This window comes from Entelurus aequoreus, linkage group LG11, assembly GCF_033978785.1.
Source record: "Entelurus aequoreus isolate RoL-2023_Sb linkage group LG11, RoL_Eaeq_v1.1, whole genome shotgun sequence".
NCBI classification, from domain to species: Eukaryota; Metazoa; Chordata; class Actinopteri; order Syngnathiformes; family Syngnathidae; genus Entelurus; species Entelurus aequoreus.
In genome coordinates, this window is record NC_084741.1 from 70,287,975 (window position 1) to 70,310,306 (window position 22,332).

A 22,332-nucleotide genomic window follows, 5' to 3' on the forward strand; every position below is an offset into this window, starting at 1 on the left:
TATATACCGTATTTCCTTGAATAGCCGCAGGGGCGTTAATTAATTTAAAACCTCCTGTCACTCCTGCGTTTACCGGAAGCCGGCGGGATGGCCGTGCATGGGGTAATTATTTTAAAACCTCTTCTCACTCCGGCGTTTACCAAAAGGAATGCGGTAAATTTAGGCGTGCGCTTTGAGTGTGATGTAAGCATTACCATCATGAAAAGCACATTTAATAAAAAAAACGTTATTATGGTCTTACCTGTACTTATAAATGGAGTCCATTTGCAGCTCCTTCTGACCAAAAGCATCGATAACTTGTTTATAGAAGTCTTCCTTATTTTCTTTCTTCCGTTTTAAAAGTCTCTCTGTCTCGATGGAGATATTCCTTTAATTATTACTTCCTGCTTCGATTGAAAGTCCAGTTTAGAAAACTGTTTTATTTTAGATACCGGTATGTAATCCTCCATGTTAAAAGTAAAAGTTCAGGCGAGAGAAAAAAGAAAAAAAAAATCTCTTGCTGCGTGTTGTCACTTCTTCTGCAGTACCGGAAGTCGCAAGAAGGATCACTAGCGCGGCAGCGCCCTCTACCACCAGGAGGTTTAATGACTCATACAGTATTTGACACACGCAGCTACGGTATATTAATAAAACATAGCTGCTTACTGTTCTTTTTAGCATACTTGGACCTTAAATCCTACTGAATAGCTCTTTATCTTTTTTCCTTTGTGCGATTGCAAACTACTAAAAGCAGCTTCCTCCATTTTGAAAATGAGGACAGGTAAAGCGTCACTCGTGACGTAACGAATTTGACCCGGCAGATGTTCTAGCTATATGCTAAATATTTTGCAAAACGAGTTTGACCCGGCGAAAATGATAGACATGCGATAATAAAATTAATATTTTGCGAAACGAATTTGATCCGGCGTTAATAATGAACCTGCGATAAGGCCAAGCATGCGTTAATTATTTTGAGAAACGAGTTTGACCCGGCAGTAATTCTAGACGTGCGAATACTATATTCCCTGCGCCAATTCAAGGAAATACGGTATATATATATATATATATATATATATATATATATATATATATATATATATATATATATATATATATATATATATATATATATATATATATATATATATATATTCCCTGCGCCAATTCAAGGAAATACGGTATATATATATATATATATATGTATGTGTCTTAATTAGATTATCCAAAAAAATAGTGCTCGATACCGTGGTAGAGCGTAATATGTATGTGTGGGGAAAAATCACAAGACTATTTCATCTCTACAGGCCTGTTTCATGAGGGTTTCCTCAATCATCAGGAGATGTTTCTCCTGATGATTGAGGAAACCCTCATGAAACAGGCCTGTAGAGATGAAATAGTCTTGTGATTTTTTCCCACACATACATATATATATATATATATATATATATATATATATATATATATATATATATATATATATATATATATATATATATATATATATATATATATATATATAAACTGTGAAAATCTGCTGTACAGTATGTGTGTTTTGGTCCTATTTTTAAGAACACTAATACAAAACCTCACAATAATGTCTGATTGAATGCTAAAAACGTTATGACAGACCGCCTTAAAAAACGGAATGGAAAACGAACGAGACACCCAGAATGTACATGAAAAATTATACACCATAAAACATTAACAAAAGGCTATGTCACATGAATGGTTATTAAAGTAATTACTCTGTGGAATAAAACAAAAAAAAACAAGTAATGTCAAAAACAAGGTGTTTACTTTTTGATATCAATATAAAACACAAAGCAGTTTGGCTAATGAAGATAAAGTCAAATAAACAAGCTTTGCTCTTCTCGACATTGAAACTTTAGAATTTGATGTCAGCAACACGTGACAAAGAAGTTGGGAAAGGTGGCAATAAATACTGATAAAGTTGAGGAATGCTCATCAAACACTTATTTGGAACATCCCACAGGTGTGCAGGCAAATTGGGAACAGGTGGGTGCCATGATTGGGTATAAAAGTAGATTCCATGAAATGCTCAGTCATTCACAAACAAGGATGGGGCGAGGGTCACCCCTTTGTCAACAAATGCGTGAGCAAATTGTTGAACAGTTTAAGAAAAACCTTTCTCAACCAGCTATTGCAAGGAATTTAGGGATTTCACCATCAAAGGGTTCAGAGAATCTGGAGAAATCACTGCACGTAAGCAGCTAAGCCCGTGACCTTCGATCCCTCAGGCTGTACTGCATCAACAAGCGACATCAGTGTGTAAAGGATATCACCACATTATTATTTGCCCCCCCAAAAAAATAAAGTTTATGAGTTTGAACATCAAATATCTTGTCTTTGTAGTGCATTCAATTGAATATGGGTTGAAAAGGAATTGCAAATCATTGTATTCCGTTTATATTTACATCTAACACAATTTCCCAACTCATATGGAAACGGGGTTTGTACAAAACTCAAGAAACTAATAAGAACTGTCATGTGAGATCATGACACGCCAGCTCCAGTGCCGAAGTCTTGTATGACTTTAAGGGTATGTTTGTTCAAATGTGTTCAGGTTCAGAGTGATACGCACTGTGAAATATTCTTCACTGAAACTTGCTAGCAGCTGAATGAAACTTTTCCACTAAATAGGCCTGATATTGTATTGAATGAAGGCTTTCAGACATGAAATGGGTGAGAGGGGGGAGGAGATGTATTCAAAAGAGTGGGAAATCAGCTCAGCCTGCAGCACTCAACTTGTTGACTTATTCATTTTTGGTAAATCTCTAACCTTGACACAAGCGTTATGCTAAGCCTTTCTTCTCCGTGTTCCTCTATCCTTTATCCCTCATTCGATTTCCTCCCCTCCGCGTTGCAGGTATTACTACAACAAGCGTATTTTGCACAAGACCAAAGGGAAGCGCTTCACCTACAAGTTTAACTTCAGCAAGGTGGTGCTGGTCAACTACCCCATCCTGGACATGGCCAACTCGCCCTTCTTCCTGGCCCAGAACCACTTCAACGGGGGCTCCGCGGCACCGGACTGCAGCCCAGAGGTAAACACCCGCTCACTTTTACACGTCGTGCCCAAACAAATGTGACACGTGCCATGAAACTGTTGTTTACGTGCAAATTACGATTAGCGCGTCGAGTCAGGTTTTTTTTTTCATAAAAAAGGCACACCGGATTAAGGAGTCATATTATGATTTTTGTTTTCTAAATTTAAAAGACTTCCTTGTGGTCCACATAACATGTAATGGTGGTTCTTTGGTCAAAATGTTGCATAGATGATGTTTTACAGATCATATTCAAGTCGCTTTTTGACAGTCATAGCTTATGTGGAGAATGCATACATGTTGAAGAGTTCTTTCTTTATTCATAGTCATGTTTAAAGCAGCTAGTGTTTTTCCATTTGTACTCTTTCTATTTTTTTATCTTATGTCCGCAAGTAAACTGTGTGTTACCCACATATGCGGTCCTCTCCAAGGTTTCTCATTGTCATTCACACCGACGTCCCACTGGGGTGAGTTTTTCCTTGCCCGTATGTGGGCTCTGTACCGAGGATGTCGTTGTGGCTTGTGCAGCCCTTTGAGACACTTGGTGATTTAGGGCTATATAAATAAACATCGATTGATTGATTGAATGTAGGAGTTGGAGTACTCCCTTCAGTGTTTCCCACACATTCATTTATTTGTGGCGGCCCGCCACGAAAGACTTACATCCGCCACAATTTTTTTTTTTTAATAATTTTTTTTTTTTTTTTTTTTTTTTTTTTTTTTTGTCCTGTCCAGCTTCTCAGAAAAATCATATAGTTGATGTAGATGCCCATATAGGCTGTTCAAATTTACTTTACAAAAGAGAAGTGTAGGATACTTCTCTTGTTGCCTTATTTGTATTTGACCACTACTGTTTTCTGTTTATTTGTTACTGACTGTGGCAGGACACCTCTGCCTCTGTTTCACTTTATGTTGCTGGTAAATAATATGGTTGTAGTAGTAGGCTAAAGTTAAATTATTTAGTATGCACTAATTAAAGGGGCAGAGCTTTAAGAGACATTTTAGCTTTTATATTTTATAAGATATATTTTTTGTAAGAACCACAATTAAGAAATATATTTCAGTGAATAACTTATTGTTCAAATCTGTATATAAATATGTACATAAAGTGTTGTAATTATATTGTAAAATGGATGGATGGATGGATGTTTAAAACAAAACTGTTATTATTAATTAGTAAGTATAATTTTTTTTAGCCTTTTTAGAGAAAATCATATCATTGTAGTAAATTATGCAAATTACTCGATGATGTCATGGTGACCACGCCCATAGCCACGCCCCCACCGCCACAGGTATCTTGGCAGTTTATGGGAAACACTGCCCTTTATATCTTATCTGTATGAGAACAATGAGGCTGTATTCCTTTCTGGAGAGGGTGGGGGGCTGTTTGCGTATTCAAGAAGTTGTCTCTTCCTGTTTGAATGCTAGACCATCCCGAGATGACGGTATAACTGTATTGATGTGGGCTGGTCTCCTAAAGCTTTAGTAAACTTGATAATATTCCTATTCTGTCTTGATGGTCCTTCTTACTCTGCATATATGTCATCTGAAAGAATTTGGGATTGACCAGTGACTTTAATTCCCTGGGAGGAAAGGCTGGTCAGACGCAATAATTACCAAAGTCGTACTAAAACATTTTGACAGATTTTTGAGCGCCGTGTGTAATGTTCTTTATTTTCAATGGAACAATTAAAGTTTTGGTGTTGTTTACTGGCGTCATATTGCAGTCTACACGTATCTCTTATGTGTGACTGCCATCTACTGGTCACACTTATTGTTACACCATGTACCAAATGAAATAGCTTTGAGGTCTGTAAGCACAACCAGAATTATTACGTACATTAAGCACACGGGGTTATAGGGGCGAATTGTCGACTTTTGAGAAAGATTGTAAGTGCGCCTTATAGTCCGAAAAATACGATAATTTAGACGGAAGAAAGGTGGAAAAGTTGGCCACATTTTGTCTGTTGTTTTTAAAACATTTTCTTTAAAAAAAAAACCTGATTTAATTCCAAACCAAATGCATTCCTCTCATGTGGTTGTGCCATTTTAGTTAGCCGCTACCTGCTGGGTCTTTCCTGTTTACAAAAACATCCGCTTTAAAAAATAAATTAAAAATTCCTAATTAATTCACTGAGAATCATAAATTAAAACCTTGCAAACTGACGCAAATCATCACGGTCGCTTCATTCGTCTTGGACTTTATTAAATTAAAGTAAATTTATTGATTTACTTGTATGAAGAGAACTATTGTACTTAGAATTCATTGATGTAAATTATGTTTCTAAAATGAGAGCAGGAAGTGAACATACAGTATGTGTTAGTAATCGCTATGAATTGGAAAAGGTGTAGGATGGAATAAGCTCTGCTTCTTCCTACTCCTTTTCAGACATGTCGTGAAGAGAAATTTAAATATATGCGTTCGAATTATAAACAAACCAGACAACCAACCATTCGGGACAGATGAGGTATCATTTTTGTCAGACCAAACTCATAACGGAACTGAAATTGTGGACTTTTTGTGGAAAACTCAAACGACATTTGAACAAATAGAACTCCAACACACCTGGGCGAAAAGGTGTCAAAACATGCAGCCATACCGTGTATAATTTTTCTGACATACCACACGGCGGCGCTATGGTTAAACCCTAAGTTGGATTGACTTGACATTTCTCACACAGCTCAGTGCAATTTACAAAAAAAATGTATGTTGTCAGCTCAGTGCACACTACAAAGAAAAATTATATCGTAGTACGACATAAAATGGCTATTATACAATATAACTCTCCATTGTTTATATTGTAATTTTAACGTCTAACCTCCTCCCAGTTTGTGGAACGCTCTCCCTGACCACCTGAGGGAACCACAGACTGTGGATGCTTTTAAAAAAGGCTTAAAAACCCTTCTTTTTTTTTTAAAAAAAAAAAGCCTTTTCCTTAGATATATGCATACTAGTTCTAGCTATTAGGCTGTTCTAGTTTTTATTTTTATTTATTTTTATTATTTTTTATTTTTTAAATACACTGTAGCACTTTGAGGTTGTTTGCTCAATGTGAAGTGCTTTTTACAAATAAAATCTATTATTAACTTTGTTGTAAAAATCTCCTTCCGCGTCTGTCGCTGACACCCACATTTCAGGCTGACACTCTGGAAACACTCATAACGGAACTGAAATTGTGGACTTTTTGTGGAAAACTCAAAAGACATTTGAACACATGTAAATAGAACTCCAACACACCTGGGCGAAAACGTGTCAAAACATGCAGCCGTACAGTGTATAATTTTTCTGACACACCACACGGCGGCGCTATGATTAAACCCTAGGTTGGATTGACTTGACATTTCTCACACAGCTCAGTGCAATTTACAAAAAAAATGTATGTTGTCAGCTCAGTGCACACTACAAAAGAAAAATGATGTCATAGTACGACATAAAATGGCTATTATACAATATAACTCTCCATTGTTTATATTGTAATTTTAACGTCTAACCTCCTCCCAGTTTGTGGAACGCTCTCCCTGACCACCTGAGGGAACCACAGACTGTGGATGCTTTTAAAAAAGGCTTAAAAACCCTTCTTTTTTTTTTTTTTAAATGCCTTTTTTTTAGATATATGCATACTAGTTCTAGCTATTAGCTGTTCTAGTTTTTATTTGTATTTATTTTTATTATTTTTTAATTTTTTAAATACACTGTAGCACTTTGAGGTTGTTTGCTCAATGTGAAGTGCTTTTTACAAATAAAATTATTATTATTATTATTAACTTTGTTGTAAAAATCTCCTTCCGCGTCTGTCGCTGACACCCACATTTCAGGCTGACACTCTGGAAACACTCATAACGGAACTGAAATTGTGGACTTTTTGTGGAAAACTCAAAAGACATTTGAACACATGTAAATAGAACTCCAACACACCTGGGCGAAAAGGTGTCAAAACATGTAGCCGTACCATGTATAATTTTTCTGACACACCACACGGCGGCGCTATGGTTAAACCCTAGGTTGGATTGACTTGACATTTCTCACACAGCTCAGTGCAATTTACAAAAAAAATGTATGTTGTCAGCTCAGTGCACACTACAAAAGAAAAATGATGTCGTAGTACGACATAAAATGGCTATTGTACAATACAACTCTCCATTGTTTATATTGTAATTTTAACGTCTAACCTCCTCCCAGTTTGTGGAACGCTCTCCCTGACCACCTGAGGGAACCACAGACTGTGGATGCTTTTAAAAAAGGCTTAAAAACCCTTCTTTCTTTTTTTTAAAAATGCCTTTTTTTTAGATATATGCATACTAGTTCTAGCTATTAGGCTGTTCTAGTTTTTATTTGTATTTATTTTTATTATGTTTTTATTTTTTTATTTTTTTAATACACTGTAGCACTTTGAGGTTGTTTGCTCAATGTGAAGTGCTTTTTACAAATAAAATTATTATTATTATTATTAACTTTGTTGTAAAAATCTCCTTCCGCGTCTGTCGCTGACACCCACATTTCAGGCTGACACTCTGGAAACACTCATAACGGAACTGAAATTGTGGACTTTTTGTGGAAAACTCAAAAGACATTTGAACACATGTAAATAGAACTCCAACACACCTGGGCGAAAACGTGTCAAAACATGCAGCCGTACCGTGTATAATTTTTCTGACATACCACACGGCGGCGCTATGATTAAACCCTAGGTTGGATTGACTTGACATTTCTCACACAGCTCAGTGCAATTTACAAAAAAAATGTATGTTGTCAGCTCAGTGCACACTACAAAAGAAAAATTATATCGTAGTACGACATAAAATGGCTATTATACAACATAACTCTCCATTGTTTATATCGTAATTTTAACGTCTGGACTGTGGCTCGTGTACCTGCGGCAACACTGCTACATTAGCCAATAGTATAATGAGGTTGCAAAGGTAAAATTCCTTTTCCAATTTTTTTTTTCATACAGTGTAAATCCAAATAGCACATCTTTAATGCAAGTGTGGGAGTCGGTTCTGAAGTATGAAGTAAAGAGACGTAACTTCGTCACCTCGCCTGGTTATTGACTCCAACCCAGAATATTACACTGCCCATACCTACGCTCCTTCAAAGGCTGTGCTACTGGCTGCAAAGCATTGCACTTTCAAATACAACAACGAGTAAAGAGGAGTGTTATGTGTGTGTATATGTGTAAATAAATGAACACTGAAATTCAAGTATTTATTTTATTTATATATATATATATATATACATACACTACCGTTCAAAAGTTTGGGGTCACATTGAAATGTCCTTATTTTTGAAGGAAAAGCACTGTACTTTTCAATGAAGATAACTTTAAACTAGTCTTAACTTTAAAGAAATACACTCTATACATTGCTAATGTGGTAAATGACTATTCTAGCTGCAAATGTCTGGTTTTTGGTGTAATATCTACATAGGTGTATAGAGGCCCATTTCCAGCAACTATCACTCCGGTGTTCTAATGGTACAATGTGTTTGCTCATTGGCTCAGAAGGCTAATTGATGATTAGAAAACCCTTGTGCAATCATGTTCACACATCTGAAAACAGTTTAGCTCGTTACAGAAGCTACAAAACTGACCTTCCTTTGAGCAGATTGAGTTTCTGGAGCATCACATTTGTGGGGTCAATTAAACGCTCAAAATGGCCAGAAAAAGAGAACTTTCATCTGAAACTCGACAGTCTATTCTTGTTCTTAGAAATGAAGGCTATTCCACAAAATGTTTTGGGTGACCCCAAACTTTTGAACGGTAGTGTATATATATAGTATATAATAAAATACATATATATATATATATATATATGTATGTGTGGGAAAAAAATCACAAGACTATTTCATCTCTGCAGGCCTGTTTCATGAGGGTTTCCTCAATCATCAGGAGAAACATCTCCTGATGATTGAGGAAACCCTCATGAAACAGGCCTGTAGAGATGAAATAGTCTTGTGATTTTTTCCCACACATACATATTACGCTCTACCACGGTATCGAGCACTATTTTTTTGGGATAATCCAATTAAGACATATATATATATATATATATATATATATATATATATATATATATATATATATATATATATATATATATATATATATATATATATATATATATATATATATATATATATATATAATGTGTATATATATATATATATATATATATATATATATACATATAGGTAGAATTCACTGAAACTCAAGTATTTATTTTATATATATATATATATATATATATATATATATATATATATATATATATATATATATATATATATATATATATATATATATATATATATATATATATATAAGAAATACTTAAATTTCAGTGAATTCTAGCTATAAATATACTCCTCCCCCCTTAACCCCGCCCACCCCGACCCGCCCACCTCAAGTATGCCAATTCAGTAGTGTAAACAATTTTGGAAATACGAGCTAAAAGGTCACTAAGCGTGTTAAAAGGAAGTCTGAAGGAAGGCAAGATTGTTTTATAAATATCTTACAATTTTTGGCACTCATGCAGATCCTAAATACACAACAGCAGGTAAGAAAAGTTGCTCCTCCATACAAGGGCCCCTTGAAGTCATTGATTAGTATTTTTTTATGCACTGCTCCCGCCCGTCCGACTCGTCAATGCTGAAAAATGTCCGCGTTGAAAGAGGCTGCTATGATAGGTTGTGATGTGCTCCAGACCTCACATCGTTTGTTTCATTGGCATTTCACTCCAGCGACAGCCTTCACGCGGCGTTCCCTCAGGGGGGGGGGGGACGGAACAAAACTCCACATGCTTCTAAAGTAGCCGCGTGACTGATGATGTCCAAGTTAAAAGTACAGTAGCAGCGTGTCATCCATCACTTGTCTTGAGGTCGCGAGGAGAGGAGGCTTTAACTCGTCCTTAAAGCCTCCTCCCGTAAGACCACGTTATCCCCCCCCCCCCCCACCCGCGCCCCCTCCTGTCTCGCTCCCCTGGTCTTCGGCGGCGTATCCATGTGTCATCGATCGGAGGGGAAAAAATGAAAGCGGGGTCGCGTCAGATCAGATCAATGGACGGGTCGTTAATGCGGTTTGTTAAGCAAACGTGGATCTGGCAGCTCGGGGAGTACAGTCTTTCAAAGTTGGGGTGACACTGCTATTGATCCACACACTACAAAAAAAAAATCCCCCCCCCTTCGTCCCCTCTTATACCCCAGATTCATCTGTTCCATTTGTTTCACCTCGTCTCCTTCTCCCTGGTGACTTCTTCTTCTTTTTTTTGTGTGTGTCCTACATCCTCACTGACTGTCACCCCCTTAGATCTCACTCCCGTCTCCCGCCATCTTTCCCGCTTCCCTCCTCATTTATCCTTTGTAGCCTCAAATGTGTCCTCCCCATTCCCATGACAGCCTCTTTGTGCCCCGTCCTTGTGTCCCCCCGCTTGCATCAGGACATGGAACTCCACTAAAACAACCAAGCAATTGTCTTGTTTTTTAACAAGTATCTCCGCCAGAACTGGAATGTCCTCTGGAGGCCACGCCTCCCCCATATCATACAGCAGATCTTGGGAAAATACGGCCCGCGGGCAACATGCGGCCCGTTAAGATTTTCAATCCGGCCCGCCGGACGTTCTACATCATTTTTTTTACACCTTTCACCTCCTACGACTTGGTGTCCACATATGTGGACATCACATTTTTGGTTGGGTAGAGCAGTGTTTTTCAACCTTTTTTGAGCCAAGGCACATTTTCTGCGTTGAAAAAATGCGGAGGCACACCACCAGCAGAAATCATTAAAAAACGAAACTCGGTTGACAGTAAAAAGTCGTTGTCGCGATTGTTGGATATGACTTTAAACCATAACCAAGCATGCATCACTATAGCTCTTGTCTCAAAGTAGGTGTACTGTCACCACCTGTCACATCACACCCTGACTTATTTGGACTTTTTTGCTGTTTTCCTGTGTGTAGTGTTTTAGTTCTTGTCTTGCGCTCCTATTTTGGTGGCTTTTTCTCTTTTTTTTGGTATTTTCCTGTAGCAGTTTCACGTCTTCCTTTGAGCGATATTTCCCGCATCTGCTTTGTTTTAGCAATCAAGAATATTTCAGTTGTTTTTATCCTTCTTTGTGTGGCCATTGTTGATTGTCATGTCATGTTTGGATGTACATTGTGGACGCCGTCTTTGCTCCACAGTAAGTCTTTGCTGTCGTCCAGCATTCTGTTTTTGTTTTCTTTTGTAGCCAGTTCAGTCTTAGTTTCGTTCTGCATAGCCTTCCCTAAGCTCCAATGCCTTTTCTTAGGGGCACTCACCTTTTGTTTACTTTTGGTTTAAGCATTAGACACCTTTTTACCTGCACACTGCCTCCCGCTGTTTCTGACATCTACAAGGCAATTAGCTACCTGCTGCCACCTACTGATATGGAAGAGTATTACATGGTTACTCTGCCGAGCTCTAGACAGCACAGACACTCAACAACAACACATCATTTGCAGACTATAATTACTGGTTTGCAAAAAATATTTCTAACCCAAATAGGTGAAATTAGATAATCTCCCACGGCACACCAGACTGTAGCTCACGGCACACTAGCCGCGGCACAGTGGTTGAAAAACGCTGATGTAGACCACGATACAACATCATTACCTGTTAGACCCCAGTTTCCACTTACGAGGACATTGTACTGCCAATTAGTGGCGGAGGAAGTGTATACCACATCACTTACATCACATCCAAAATTTCAGATGGCAACTTTCAACTTTTTTCTGTTTTTATACTGATTGGCTTCCACAGAGCCTAAATAGCTCAGATAAATTTAAAATGCATGTCATAAAAGACTCCGGGTCTTGGGAGGTTAACATCAAAACTGTCGCCGCCATTATGATGTGCAGTGCTGTTTTTGATTTTGATTTGATTTTTTATTTTTTATTAAGGATCCCCATTAGCTGGTTGCCACAATAACCCACTAGTCTTCCTAGGGTCCACAAACTCAATACAATTACAAGTAAAAGCATATAATTATTACTACATGTGGAGGGGGGCGTGGCCTGCGGGCCTGCAGTGAAGCGGGGTGTGCCAGGACCGGCCTCGAAGTCAGTGACAGGTGCGTAGATGGCCCAGGTGGGCACACCCAAATGTATGTTGTCAGCTTAGTGCACAATACAAAAGAAAAATTATATCATAGCACGACATAAAATGGCTATTGCACGATATAACTCAGGGGTCACCAACCTTTTTGAAACCAAGAGCTACTTCTTGGGTACTGATTAATGCGAAGGGCTACCAGTTTGATACACACTTAAATAAATTGCCAGAAATAGCCAATTTGCTCAATTTACCTTTAACTCTATGTTATTATTAATAATTAATGATATTAACACTTAATTGAACGGTTTAAAAGAGGAGAAAACACGAAAAAAATGACAATAAAATTTTGAAACATAGTTTATCTTCAATTTCGACTCTTTAAAATTCAAAATTGAACCGAAAAAAAGAAGAGAAAAACTAACTAATTCGAATCTTTTTGAAAAAATTAAAAAAATAATTTATGGAACATCATTAGTAATTTTTCCTGATTTAAGATTAATTTTAGAATTTTGATGACATGTTTTAAATAGGTTAAAATCCAATCTACACTTTGTTAGAATATATAACAAATTGGACCAAGCTATATTTATAACAAAGACAAATCATTATTTCTTCTAGATTTTCCAGAATAGAAATTTTAAAATAAATTCAAAAGACTTTGAATTAAGATTTAAATTTGATTCTACAGATTTTCTAGACTTGCCAGAATAATTTTTTTGAATTTGAATCATAATAAGTTTGAAGAAATATTTCACAAATATTCTTCGTTGAAAAAACAGAAGCTAAAATGAAGAATTAAATTAAAAAATGTATTTATTATTCTTTACAATAAAAAAAAAAGAATTTACTTGAACATTGATTTAAATTGTCAGGAAAGAAGAGGAAGGAATTTAAAAGGTAAAAAGGTATATGTGTTTAAAAATCCTAAAATCATTTTTAAGGTTGTATTTTTTCTCTAAAATTGTCTTTCTGAAAGTTATTAGAAGCAAAGTAAAAAAAATTATGAATTTATTTAAACAAGTGAAGACCAAGTCTTTAAAATATTTTCTTGGATTTTCAAATTCTATTTGAGTTTTGTCTCTCTTAGAATTAAAAATGTCGGGCAAAGCGAGACCAGCTTGCTAGTAAATAAATACAATTTAAATAATAGAGGCAGCTCACTGGTAAGTGCTGCTATTTGAGCTATTTTTAGAACAGGCCAGCGGGCTACTCATCTGGTCCTTACGGGCTACCTGCTGCCCGCGGGCACCGCGTTGGTGACCCCTGCTGTAGAGGTTGCCCTTATATATATATATATATATATATTCCTTGTGCACTAATTGACTGAAAGAGCGCACATTTGCTGCGTTCTCGCCGTTATCACGTGTCCCGTTATCGATGGGAAACTGCATTTTTAAACAATATGATTTGCCTAAGTAGCTAGGAGACCCCGAGAGTAACAAGCGCTAGAAAATGGATTGGAAAGGACACATTTAAAAAAAAATAATAATAAAAAAATTACAAATAAATAAAATACTTTTTTTTTTTAAACTTGGGACTTCCCGGATTATGGACGCTGGGCCGTAGTTTGGGGACCTCTGCTTTAGATGGTCTGGGAGCCCATCTTTGATGGCTTTGTATGAGATCCATAAATTAGCCACAACACAAAATAAAGCGCAGGGTTCAAAAGCGTGGGGAAAACAAGCATTGGCTTAGATGGCCCAGGTGGGCCTTCTACGCACCTGTCGCTTACTTCGAGGCCGGTTCTGGCACTCCCCGCTTCGCTGCAGGCCCGCAGGCCACGCCCCTCTCCACGTAGGTGTTTGGTTTTTTTTACCCTTCACCTTCGTATTTCACTGTTTGTTTCATTTTTGTTGCGTTTCGCTTGATTGTAAAATATGTGGATGGAGAGGGGGTGTGACGTTCATATGTTGTCAATATTCAGTGTTTTATCCTTCATAGTTAATATTGTAAATCCCAAATTCTTTATTTTCATGTACATTCTGGGTGTCTCATTCAGTAGAAAATGTAAAATTCCATTCCGTTTTTTTTTACGTTTTTAGCGTTCAATCAGACATTATTGTGAGGTTTTGTATTAGTGTTCCTAAAAATAAATATACCTGCCCCCACACTGCAAAAACTGAAATTTAAGTAAGATGAAAAACCTCTAATAAGGGTGATATTTGCTTATTTACTGTCTGATAAGATAATTCTTCTCACTAAGCAGATTTTATGTTAGAGTGTTTTACTTGTTTTAAGTGTTTTGGTCCTGAATGATCTCAGTAAGATATTACAGCTTGTTGCTGAGATTTGATGACCTATATTGAGTAAAACATGCTTGAAACTAGAATATCAACTGATGCAAAGCTGTGTCATCACAAGTATAAAACTACTTTTTTAAAGTAATAATTCCTTACTTCAAGCATGAAAAAAAAATGATGTATGCATATCATTATGTCAAGATAATGGCACTAACATTTACTTAATTAAAGAATATTTTTTTAACATATTGAGCAAAAAGGTCTCTTTTTTTTCTACCTAAGAAAAGTGCACTTGTTATTAGTGACAATATACTTTTTTTAAGGTATTTTTGGGTTCATTGAGGTTAGCTAATTTTACTTGTTTTGGAAAGTCTTGACAAGCCACATTTTCTTGTTCTATTGGCAGATAATTTTGCTTAGTTCAAATAAAATACCCCTAATTTTTGTATTTTTTTTCTTCTTGTTTTTAAACACTGACTTTTTGCAGTGCAGACACATTTTTTTTCTCTAAATTTAGCCCGCCGAGTCAAAATAATTGCCCAGGCCTGGTTCAAGGGGTTCCCCGGCTTAGTGTAGACCAGGGGTCGGCAACCCGCGGCTCTTCTGCGCCGCCCTAGTGGCTCTCTGAAGATTTTTTAAAAATGTATGAAAAATGGAAAAAGATGAGGGGGAAAAATATATATTTTTTGTTTTAATATGGTTTCTGTAGGAGGACAAACATGACACAAACCTCCCTAATTGTTATACATCACACTGTTTATATTAAACATGCTTCACTGATTCGAGTATTTGGCGAGCGCCGTTTTGTCCTACTAATTTTGGCGGTCCTTGAACTCACCTTAGTTTTTTTTTTACATGTATAACTTTCTCCGACTTTCTTGGACGTGTTTTATGCCACTTTTTTTCTGTCTCATTTTGTCCACCAAACTTTTAACGTTGTGCGTGAATGCACAAAGGTGAGTTTTGTTGATGTTATTGACTCGTGTGGAGTGCTAATCAGACATATTTGGTCACTGCATGACTGCAAGCTAATCGATGCTAACATGCTATTTAGGCTAGCTATATGTACATATTGCATCATTATGCCTCATTTGTAGCTATATTTGAGCTCATTTAGTTTCCTTTAAGTCATCTCAAGTCAATGTATATCTCATGACACACTATCTGTATGTAATATAGCTTTTAATTTGTTGCGGCTCCAGACAAATTTGTTTTTGTATTTTTGCTCCAATATGGCTCTTTCAACATTTTGGGTTGCCGACCCCTGGTGTAGACATAGACTTAGGAGCCTAAAATGTGTATCAGAACCAAAATGTTGGACTTTTTTGTGGAAGTAGATAAAAAAAGGCAAACTTGAAAATGGTGTAAGTCTTCTCGTCCTAAAAGGGATGACAGTTAGTAAAAAAAAAAAAAAAAAAAAAAACTGTCACCGCTTGCATCAGCACGCTTGCCAGCCTTTTTTTTTTTTTTTTTTTTTGCACGGATGCTGCGTTTTGTGCACATTTTCACGGCATTCCTCCGTCTTTCAGGCCATCCAGTCCCTGTTCCCTCGCTTGCCCGACTCCGGCAGAGCTTCCTCCCTGTTTGATCGGGGGACGACAGCGCCGGCGCCCGAAGGAGACAAGCTCAGACTGGACACGTTTCCTTTCCTCGGCTCAGGTGAGCAGGCTACAGAAAAGTGAGCAGGGGGGTTATGTGAGGTCGGTCCTGGTTTTTACACACGCCAAGGAAGGTGAAGAAACAAGCAGGAGGATTGAGTAAGCGGGCGGGCGTGAGTATTTATTGTTAAAGGAAATAGGAGACGTGGCTGACCTGTTTTCCGCCTGCAGCGTTCATCTTGTGAATTAGACATTACGGTCCGAAACAAGGAAGGTGAGGTCACTCCGGCGTCTCGCCTTCTGCTCGGCGTCCGTGACGGCTAACAAGAGAGCCGGAATGCGTAAGCCAGAATTGTCTCCTCCAGGCTAGACTACTGCAGCTCACTTCTTGTGGGGGATCCCCAGCAAGAACATCCAGAAGCTGCAGTACTTACAGAATAGTGCTGCTAGGATCCTGATGAGAGTGTGGAAATACCACCACATCACACCACTTCTCAAATCCCTTCACTGGCTTCCTTTTCCACTCAGGATTGAATACAAAGTCTCCCTATTAACCCACCAGTGCCTCAAAGAACTGCTCACCCCCAAATCCTCCACACGACACCTCCTCTCCGGACCGACTAACCTCCTCCAACCTCCGAGGACAAAGCTACGAACAATGGGAGACCGGGCTTTGCCGCTCCCAGTCTGTGGAACGCTCTCCCTGACCACCTTAGGGCACCACAGACTGTGAATGCTTTTAAAAAAGGCTTAAAAACCCTTCTTTTTAAAAAAGCCTTTTTTTTTAGATTTATGCATGCTAGTTAATAATTAGAGATGTCCGATAATATCGGTCTGCCGATATTATCGGCCGATAAATGCGTTAAAATGTAATATTGGAAATTATCGGTATCGTTTTTTTTATTATCAGTATCTGTTGTTTTTTGTTTTTTTTGTTTTTTTTTGTTTTTTTTTTATTAAATCCACATAAAAAACACAAGATACACTTACAATTAGTGCACCAACCCAAAAAACCTCCCTCCCCCATTTACACTCATTCACACAAAAGGGTTGTTTGTTTCTGTTATTAATATTCTGGTTCCTACATTATATATCAATATATATCAATACAGTCTGCAAGGGATACAGTCCGTAAGCACACATGATTGTGCGTGCTGCTGGTCCACTAATAATACTAACCTTTAACAGTTAATTTTACAAATTTTCATTAATTACTAGTTTCTATGTAACTGTTTTTATATTGTTTTACTTTCTTTTTTATTCAAGAATATGTTTTTAATTTATTTATCTTATTTTATTTGATTCATTTTTTTTAAAAGTACCTTATCTTCACCATACCTGGTTGTCCAAATTATGCATAATAATGTGTTAATTCCACGACTGTATATATCGGTTGATATCGGTATCGGTTGATATCGGTATCGGTAATTAAAGAGTTGGACAATATCGGCATATCGGATATCGGCAAAAAGCCATTATCCGACATCCCTATTAATAATAATAATAGATTTTATTTGTAAAAAGCACTTTATATTGAGTAAACAATCTCAAAGTGCTACAATGATTAAAAAAATAAAAAATAAAGAAAAGATAATAAAGAAATAAATAAAAATAAAAACTACAACAGCCAAATAGCTATAACTAGTATGCATATATCTAAAAAAAAGTTTTTTTAAAAAAAAAAAAGAAGGGCTTTTAAGCCTGTTTTAAAAGCATCCACAGTCTGTGGTGCCCTCAGGTGGTCAGGGAGAGCGTTCCACAGACTGGGAGCGGTGGAGCAGAAAGCCCGGTCTCCCATTGTTCGTAGCTTTGTCCTCGGAGGTTGGAGGAGGTTAGCCTGTCCGGAGCGGAGGTGTCGTGTGGAGGATTTGGGGGATCTGGGAGTTCTGGCTATTAGGCTGTTCTAGTTTTTATTTTTATTTATTTTATTATCTTTTTTTTTTTTTTAATACACTGTAGCACTTTGAGGTTGTTTGCTCAATGTAAAGTGCTTTTTTTTTTTTACAAATAAAAAATATATTATTATTATTATTATTAAACAGATGCGCTAACTCGACCCCCCCTCCTGCAGTTTGTCCTCAGGTCTTATGCCCGCCTTCTTCCCTTCTCCCTCCCATGTGTCCCCGCCCGCCCTAATCCCTTCCCAGGCAGGAAGGTCCTAATTGAGGGTGCAGGCTTCAGTTTGTGGCCTGTGGGCGCCCATTACTGTGTTTTCATAAGCAAGTGAGAGGGCCCGTCTGACTGATTCAATATTCATGTGTCTGCCAGCTACTTCACACACACACACATGCACACACACACGCACACACACACTGTCAAATTAGCCCCGCATAGTAAATAACGAAGGAGAGCAGGGAGAAGAGCAGACTAACAGAGAGGAAAGAAGAAGAAGAAGGAGGAGGAGAGTGAGTTGGTTGTCAGTTTGGAAGGAAGTCTGCCTCCACGTGCTGGCAGAGGGATGCTTTTGTTTGTTCATTAAACATGAACAACATCCCAGCACACACCCAGTCTAATACAAGCATTTTTATTTTATTACTGTAATTCTTACACGTTTTTTTAATTTAATTTTTTACCAAGGATGGGTCACAACTAGAGATGTCCGATAATGGCTTTTGTTGCCGATATTCCGATATTGTCCAACTCTTAATTACCGATATTAACCGATTAAAGGCCTACTGAAATGAATTGTTTTTATTTAAACGGGGATAGCAGATCCATTCTATGTGTCATACTTGATCATTTTGCGAAATTGCCATATTTTTGCTGAAAGGATTTAGTAGAGAACATCGACGATAAAGTTCGCAACTTTTGGTCGCTGATTAAAAAAAAGCCTTGCCTGTACCGGAAGTAGCGTGACGTCACAGGTTGAAGGGCATTTCCCCATTGTTTACACCAGCAGCGAGAGCGATTCGGACCGAGAAAGCGACGATTACCCCATTAATTTGAGCGAGGATGAAAGATTCGTGGATGAGGAACGTGAGAGTGAAGGACTAGAGTGCAGTGCAGGACGTATCTTTTTTCGCTCTGACCGTAACTTAGGTACAAGCTGGCTCATTGGATTCCACACTCTCTCCTTTTTCTATTGTGGATCACGGATTTGTATTTTAAACCAGTGGTCCCCAACCACCGATTGGTACCGGGCCGCACCAGAAATTTAAAAAAAAAAAATTTTTTTTTAAAAATTTTTTAATTTTTTTTTTTAATGAAATCAACATAAAAAACACAATATATACATTATATATCAATATAGATCAATACAGTCTGCAGGGATACAGTCCGTAAGCACACATGATTGTATTAATTTATGTAAAAAAAAAATTAAATTTTTGAAACCCCCCCCCCTTTCACCGGTCCGTGGGACAAATTTTCAAGCGTTGACCGGTCCGCAGCTACAAAAAGGTTGGGGACCACTGTTTTAAACCACCTCGGATACTATATCCTCTTGAAAATGAGAGTCCAGAACGCGAAATGGACATCCACAGTGACTATTATCTCCACGACAATACATCGGTGAAGCACTTTAGCTACGGAGCTAACGTGATAGCATCGGGCTTAACTGCAGATAGAAACAAAAGAAATAAGCCCCCTGACTGTAAGGATAGACAGAAGATCAACAATACTACTATCAGGAGACACCGAACCAAACACTGGACCTGTAACCACACGGTTAATGCTGTGCCGCCTGTCGAAGCCTAGCAATGCTGTTGCTAACGACGCCATTGAAGCTAACTTAGCTACGGGACCTTAAAAACATTAGCGCTCCACCTACGCCAGCCCTCATCTGCTCATCAACACCCGTGCTCACCTGCGTTCCAGCGATCGACGGAGCGACGAAGGACTTCACCCGATCATCGATGCGGTCGGCGGCTAGCATCGCATAGCGCGTCTGCTATCCTCAAAGTCCTCCTGGTTGTGTTGCTGCAGCCAGCCGCTAATACACCGATCCCACCTACAGCTTTCTTCTTTGCAGTCTCCACTGTTCATTAAACAAATTGCAAAAGATTCACCAACACAGATGTCCAGAATACTGTGGAATTTTGCGATGAAAACTGAGCTGTTTGTATTGAATACAATGGTGTACCAATACTTCCGGTTCAACCATGGACGTCACGCGCAAACGTCATCATATCGAAACGTTTTCAGCCAGAAGTTTGCCGGGAAATTTAAAATGTCACTTTATAAGTTAACCCGGCCGTATTGGCATGTGTTGCAATGTTAAGATTCCATCATTGATATATAAACTATCAGACTGCGTGGTCGCTAGTAGTGGCTTTCAGTAGGCCTTGAACACATTATTATGCCTTGTTTTGTTGTGATGCCCCGCTGGATGCATTAAACAATGTAACAATGTTTTCCAAAATAAATCAACTCAAGTTATGGGGGAAAAAATGCCAACATGGCACTGCCATATTTATTATTGAAGTCACAAAGTGCATTATTTTTTTTAACATGCCTCAAAACAGCAGCTTGGAATTTGGGACATGCTCTCCCTGAGAGAGCATGAGGAGGTTGAGGTGGGCGGGGTCGGGGGGGGGGGGGGGGTTGACACTATGTGGGTTGTGTGGTCCTCTGTCCTCTGTGTTTTTTATAAATTTAGATTTGTATTTACTGTTTTAATTGGTTTTACCCTTTAAAATGGTAAATATTTATTTTTATATTGTTTTTATATTGGTTGTATATTTATTTATTTTTTGTTTTTATTCAGTCATTAGCTAAGGATAATATTTGAATATTGTTTTTAATATTGTTGTGCAGCATTTTTGTTGTTTAAATGTGCTATATAAATAAAGTGGATTGGATTGGATTGGAATGGGTTTAGGGTTGGGGGGTAGCGGGGGGTGTACACTACCGTTCAAAAGTTTGGGGTCACATTGATTGTCCTTATTTTTGAAGGAAAAGCACTGTACTTTTCAATGAAGATAACTTTAAACTAGTCTTAACTTTAAAGAAATACACTCTATACATTGCTAATGTGGTAAATGACTATTCTAGCTGCAAATGTCTGCTTTTTGGTGCAATATCTACAAAAGTGTATAGAGGCTCATTTCCAGCAACTATCACTCCAGTGTTCTAATGGTACAATGTGTTTGCTCATTGGCTCAGAAGGCTAATTGATGATTAGAAAACCCTTGTGCAATCATGTTCACACATCTGAAAACAGTTTAGCTCGTTACAGAAGCTACAAAACTGACCTTCCTTTGAGCAGATTGAGTTTCTGGAGCATCACATTTGTGGGGTCAATTAAACGCTCAAAATGGCCAGAAAAAGAGAACTTTCATCTGAAACTTGGCAGTCTATTATTGTTCTTAGAAATGAAGGCTATTCCACAAAATTGTTTGGGTGACCCCAAACTTTTGAACGGTAGTGTATATTGTAGCGTCCCGGAAGGGTTAGTGCTGCAAGGGGGTCTGGGTATTTCTTCTGTTGTGTTTATGTTGTGTTACGGTGCGGATGTTCTACCGAAATGTGTTTGTCAATCTTGTTTGGTGTGGGTTCACAGTGTGGCGCATATTTGTAACAGTGTTAAAGTTTTTTATACAGCCACCCTCAGGGTGACCTGTATGGCTGTTAACCAAGTATGGCTTGCATTCACTTGTGCATGTGAAAAGCCATAGATATTATGTGATTGGGCCGGCACGCAAAGGCAGTGCCTTTAAGGTTTATTGGCGCTCTGTACTTCTCCCTACGTCCGTGTACCACTTTGTACAGCGGCGTTTTAAAAAGTCATACATTTTACTTTTTGAAACCGATACCAATAATTTCCGATATCACATTTTAAAGCATTTATCGGCCGATAATGTCGGCAGTCCGATATTATCTGACATCTCTAGTCACAACCATGAATTTACCATGAATTGATTAACGTGGACCCCGACTTAAACAAGTTGAAAAAGGTATTCGGGTGTTACCATTTAGTGGTCAATTGTACGGAATATGTACTGTACTGTGCAATCTACTATTGGGGGTTAAATCACCAAAAATGATTCCCGGGCGTGGCCACCGCTGCTGCTGACTGCTCCCCTCACCTCCCAGGGGGTGATCAAGGGTGATGGGTGAAATGCAGAGAATAATATCGCCACACCTAGTGTGTGTGTGTGTGACAATCATTGGTATTTTAACTTTAAATGTTAGGGGGAAAAGTTGTAATATTGTCCGGTAACAAAATCTTCCATTTATGACAAAATGATAATTTTATATTAAAAAAAAAAAAAGTATAATTTTAGGGAATAAAGTTGTATTATTACCAGGTAACAAAGTCTTAATTTTATGATTTAAAGAAGTCATAATATTACTATTAAAAAAAGTCTAAATGTAGGCAATAAAGTTGTATTATTACCAGGTAACACAATCTTAATTTCATGACAATAATATTCATAATATTA

At 37.8% G+C, this 22,332-nt stretch overlaps 1 protein-coding gene across 1 annotated transcript in view; it reads left to right on the top strand.

Moving 5' to 3' along the window:
- Positions 1-22,332, top strand: part of erfl1 (Ets2 repressor factor like 1) — a 60,477-nt gene that overhangs the window by 32,145 nt on the left and 6,000 nt on the right. Inside the window, exons 4-5 of the mRNA XM_062064357.1 lie at positions 2,867-3,044; positions 15,881-16,010. Of these exons, the coding sequence (XP_061920341.1) occupies positions 2,867-3,044; positions 15,881-16,010 (308 nt within the window). The remainder of the gene's footprint in view (positions 1-2,866; positions 3,045-15,880; positions 16,011-22,332) is intronic.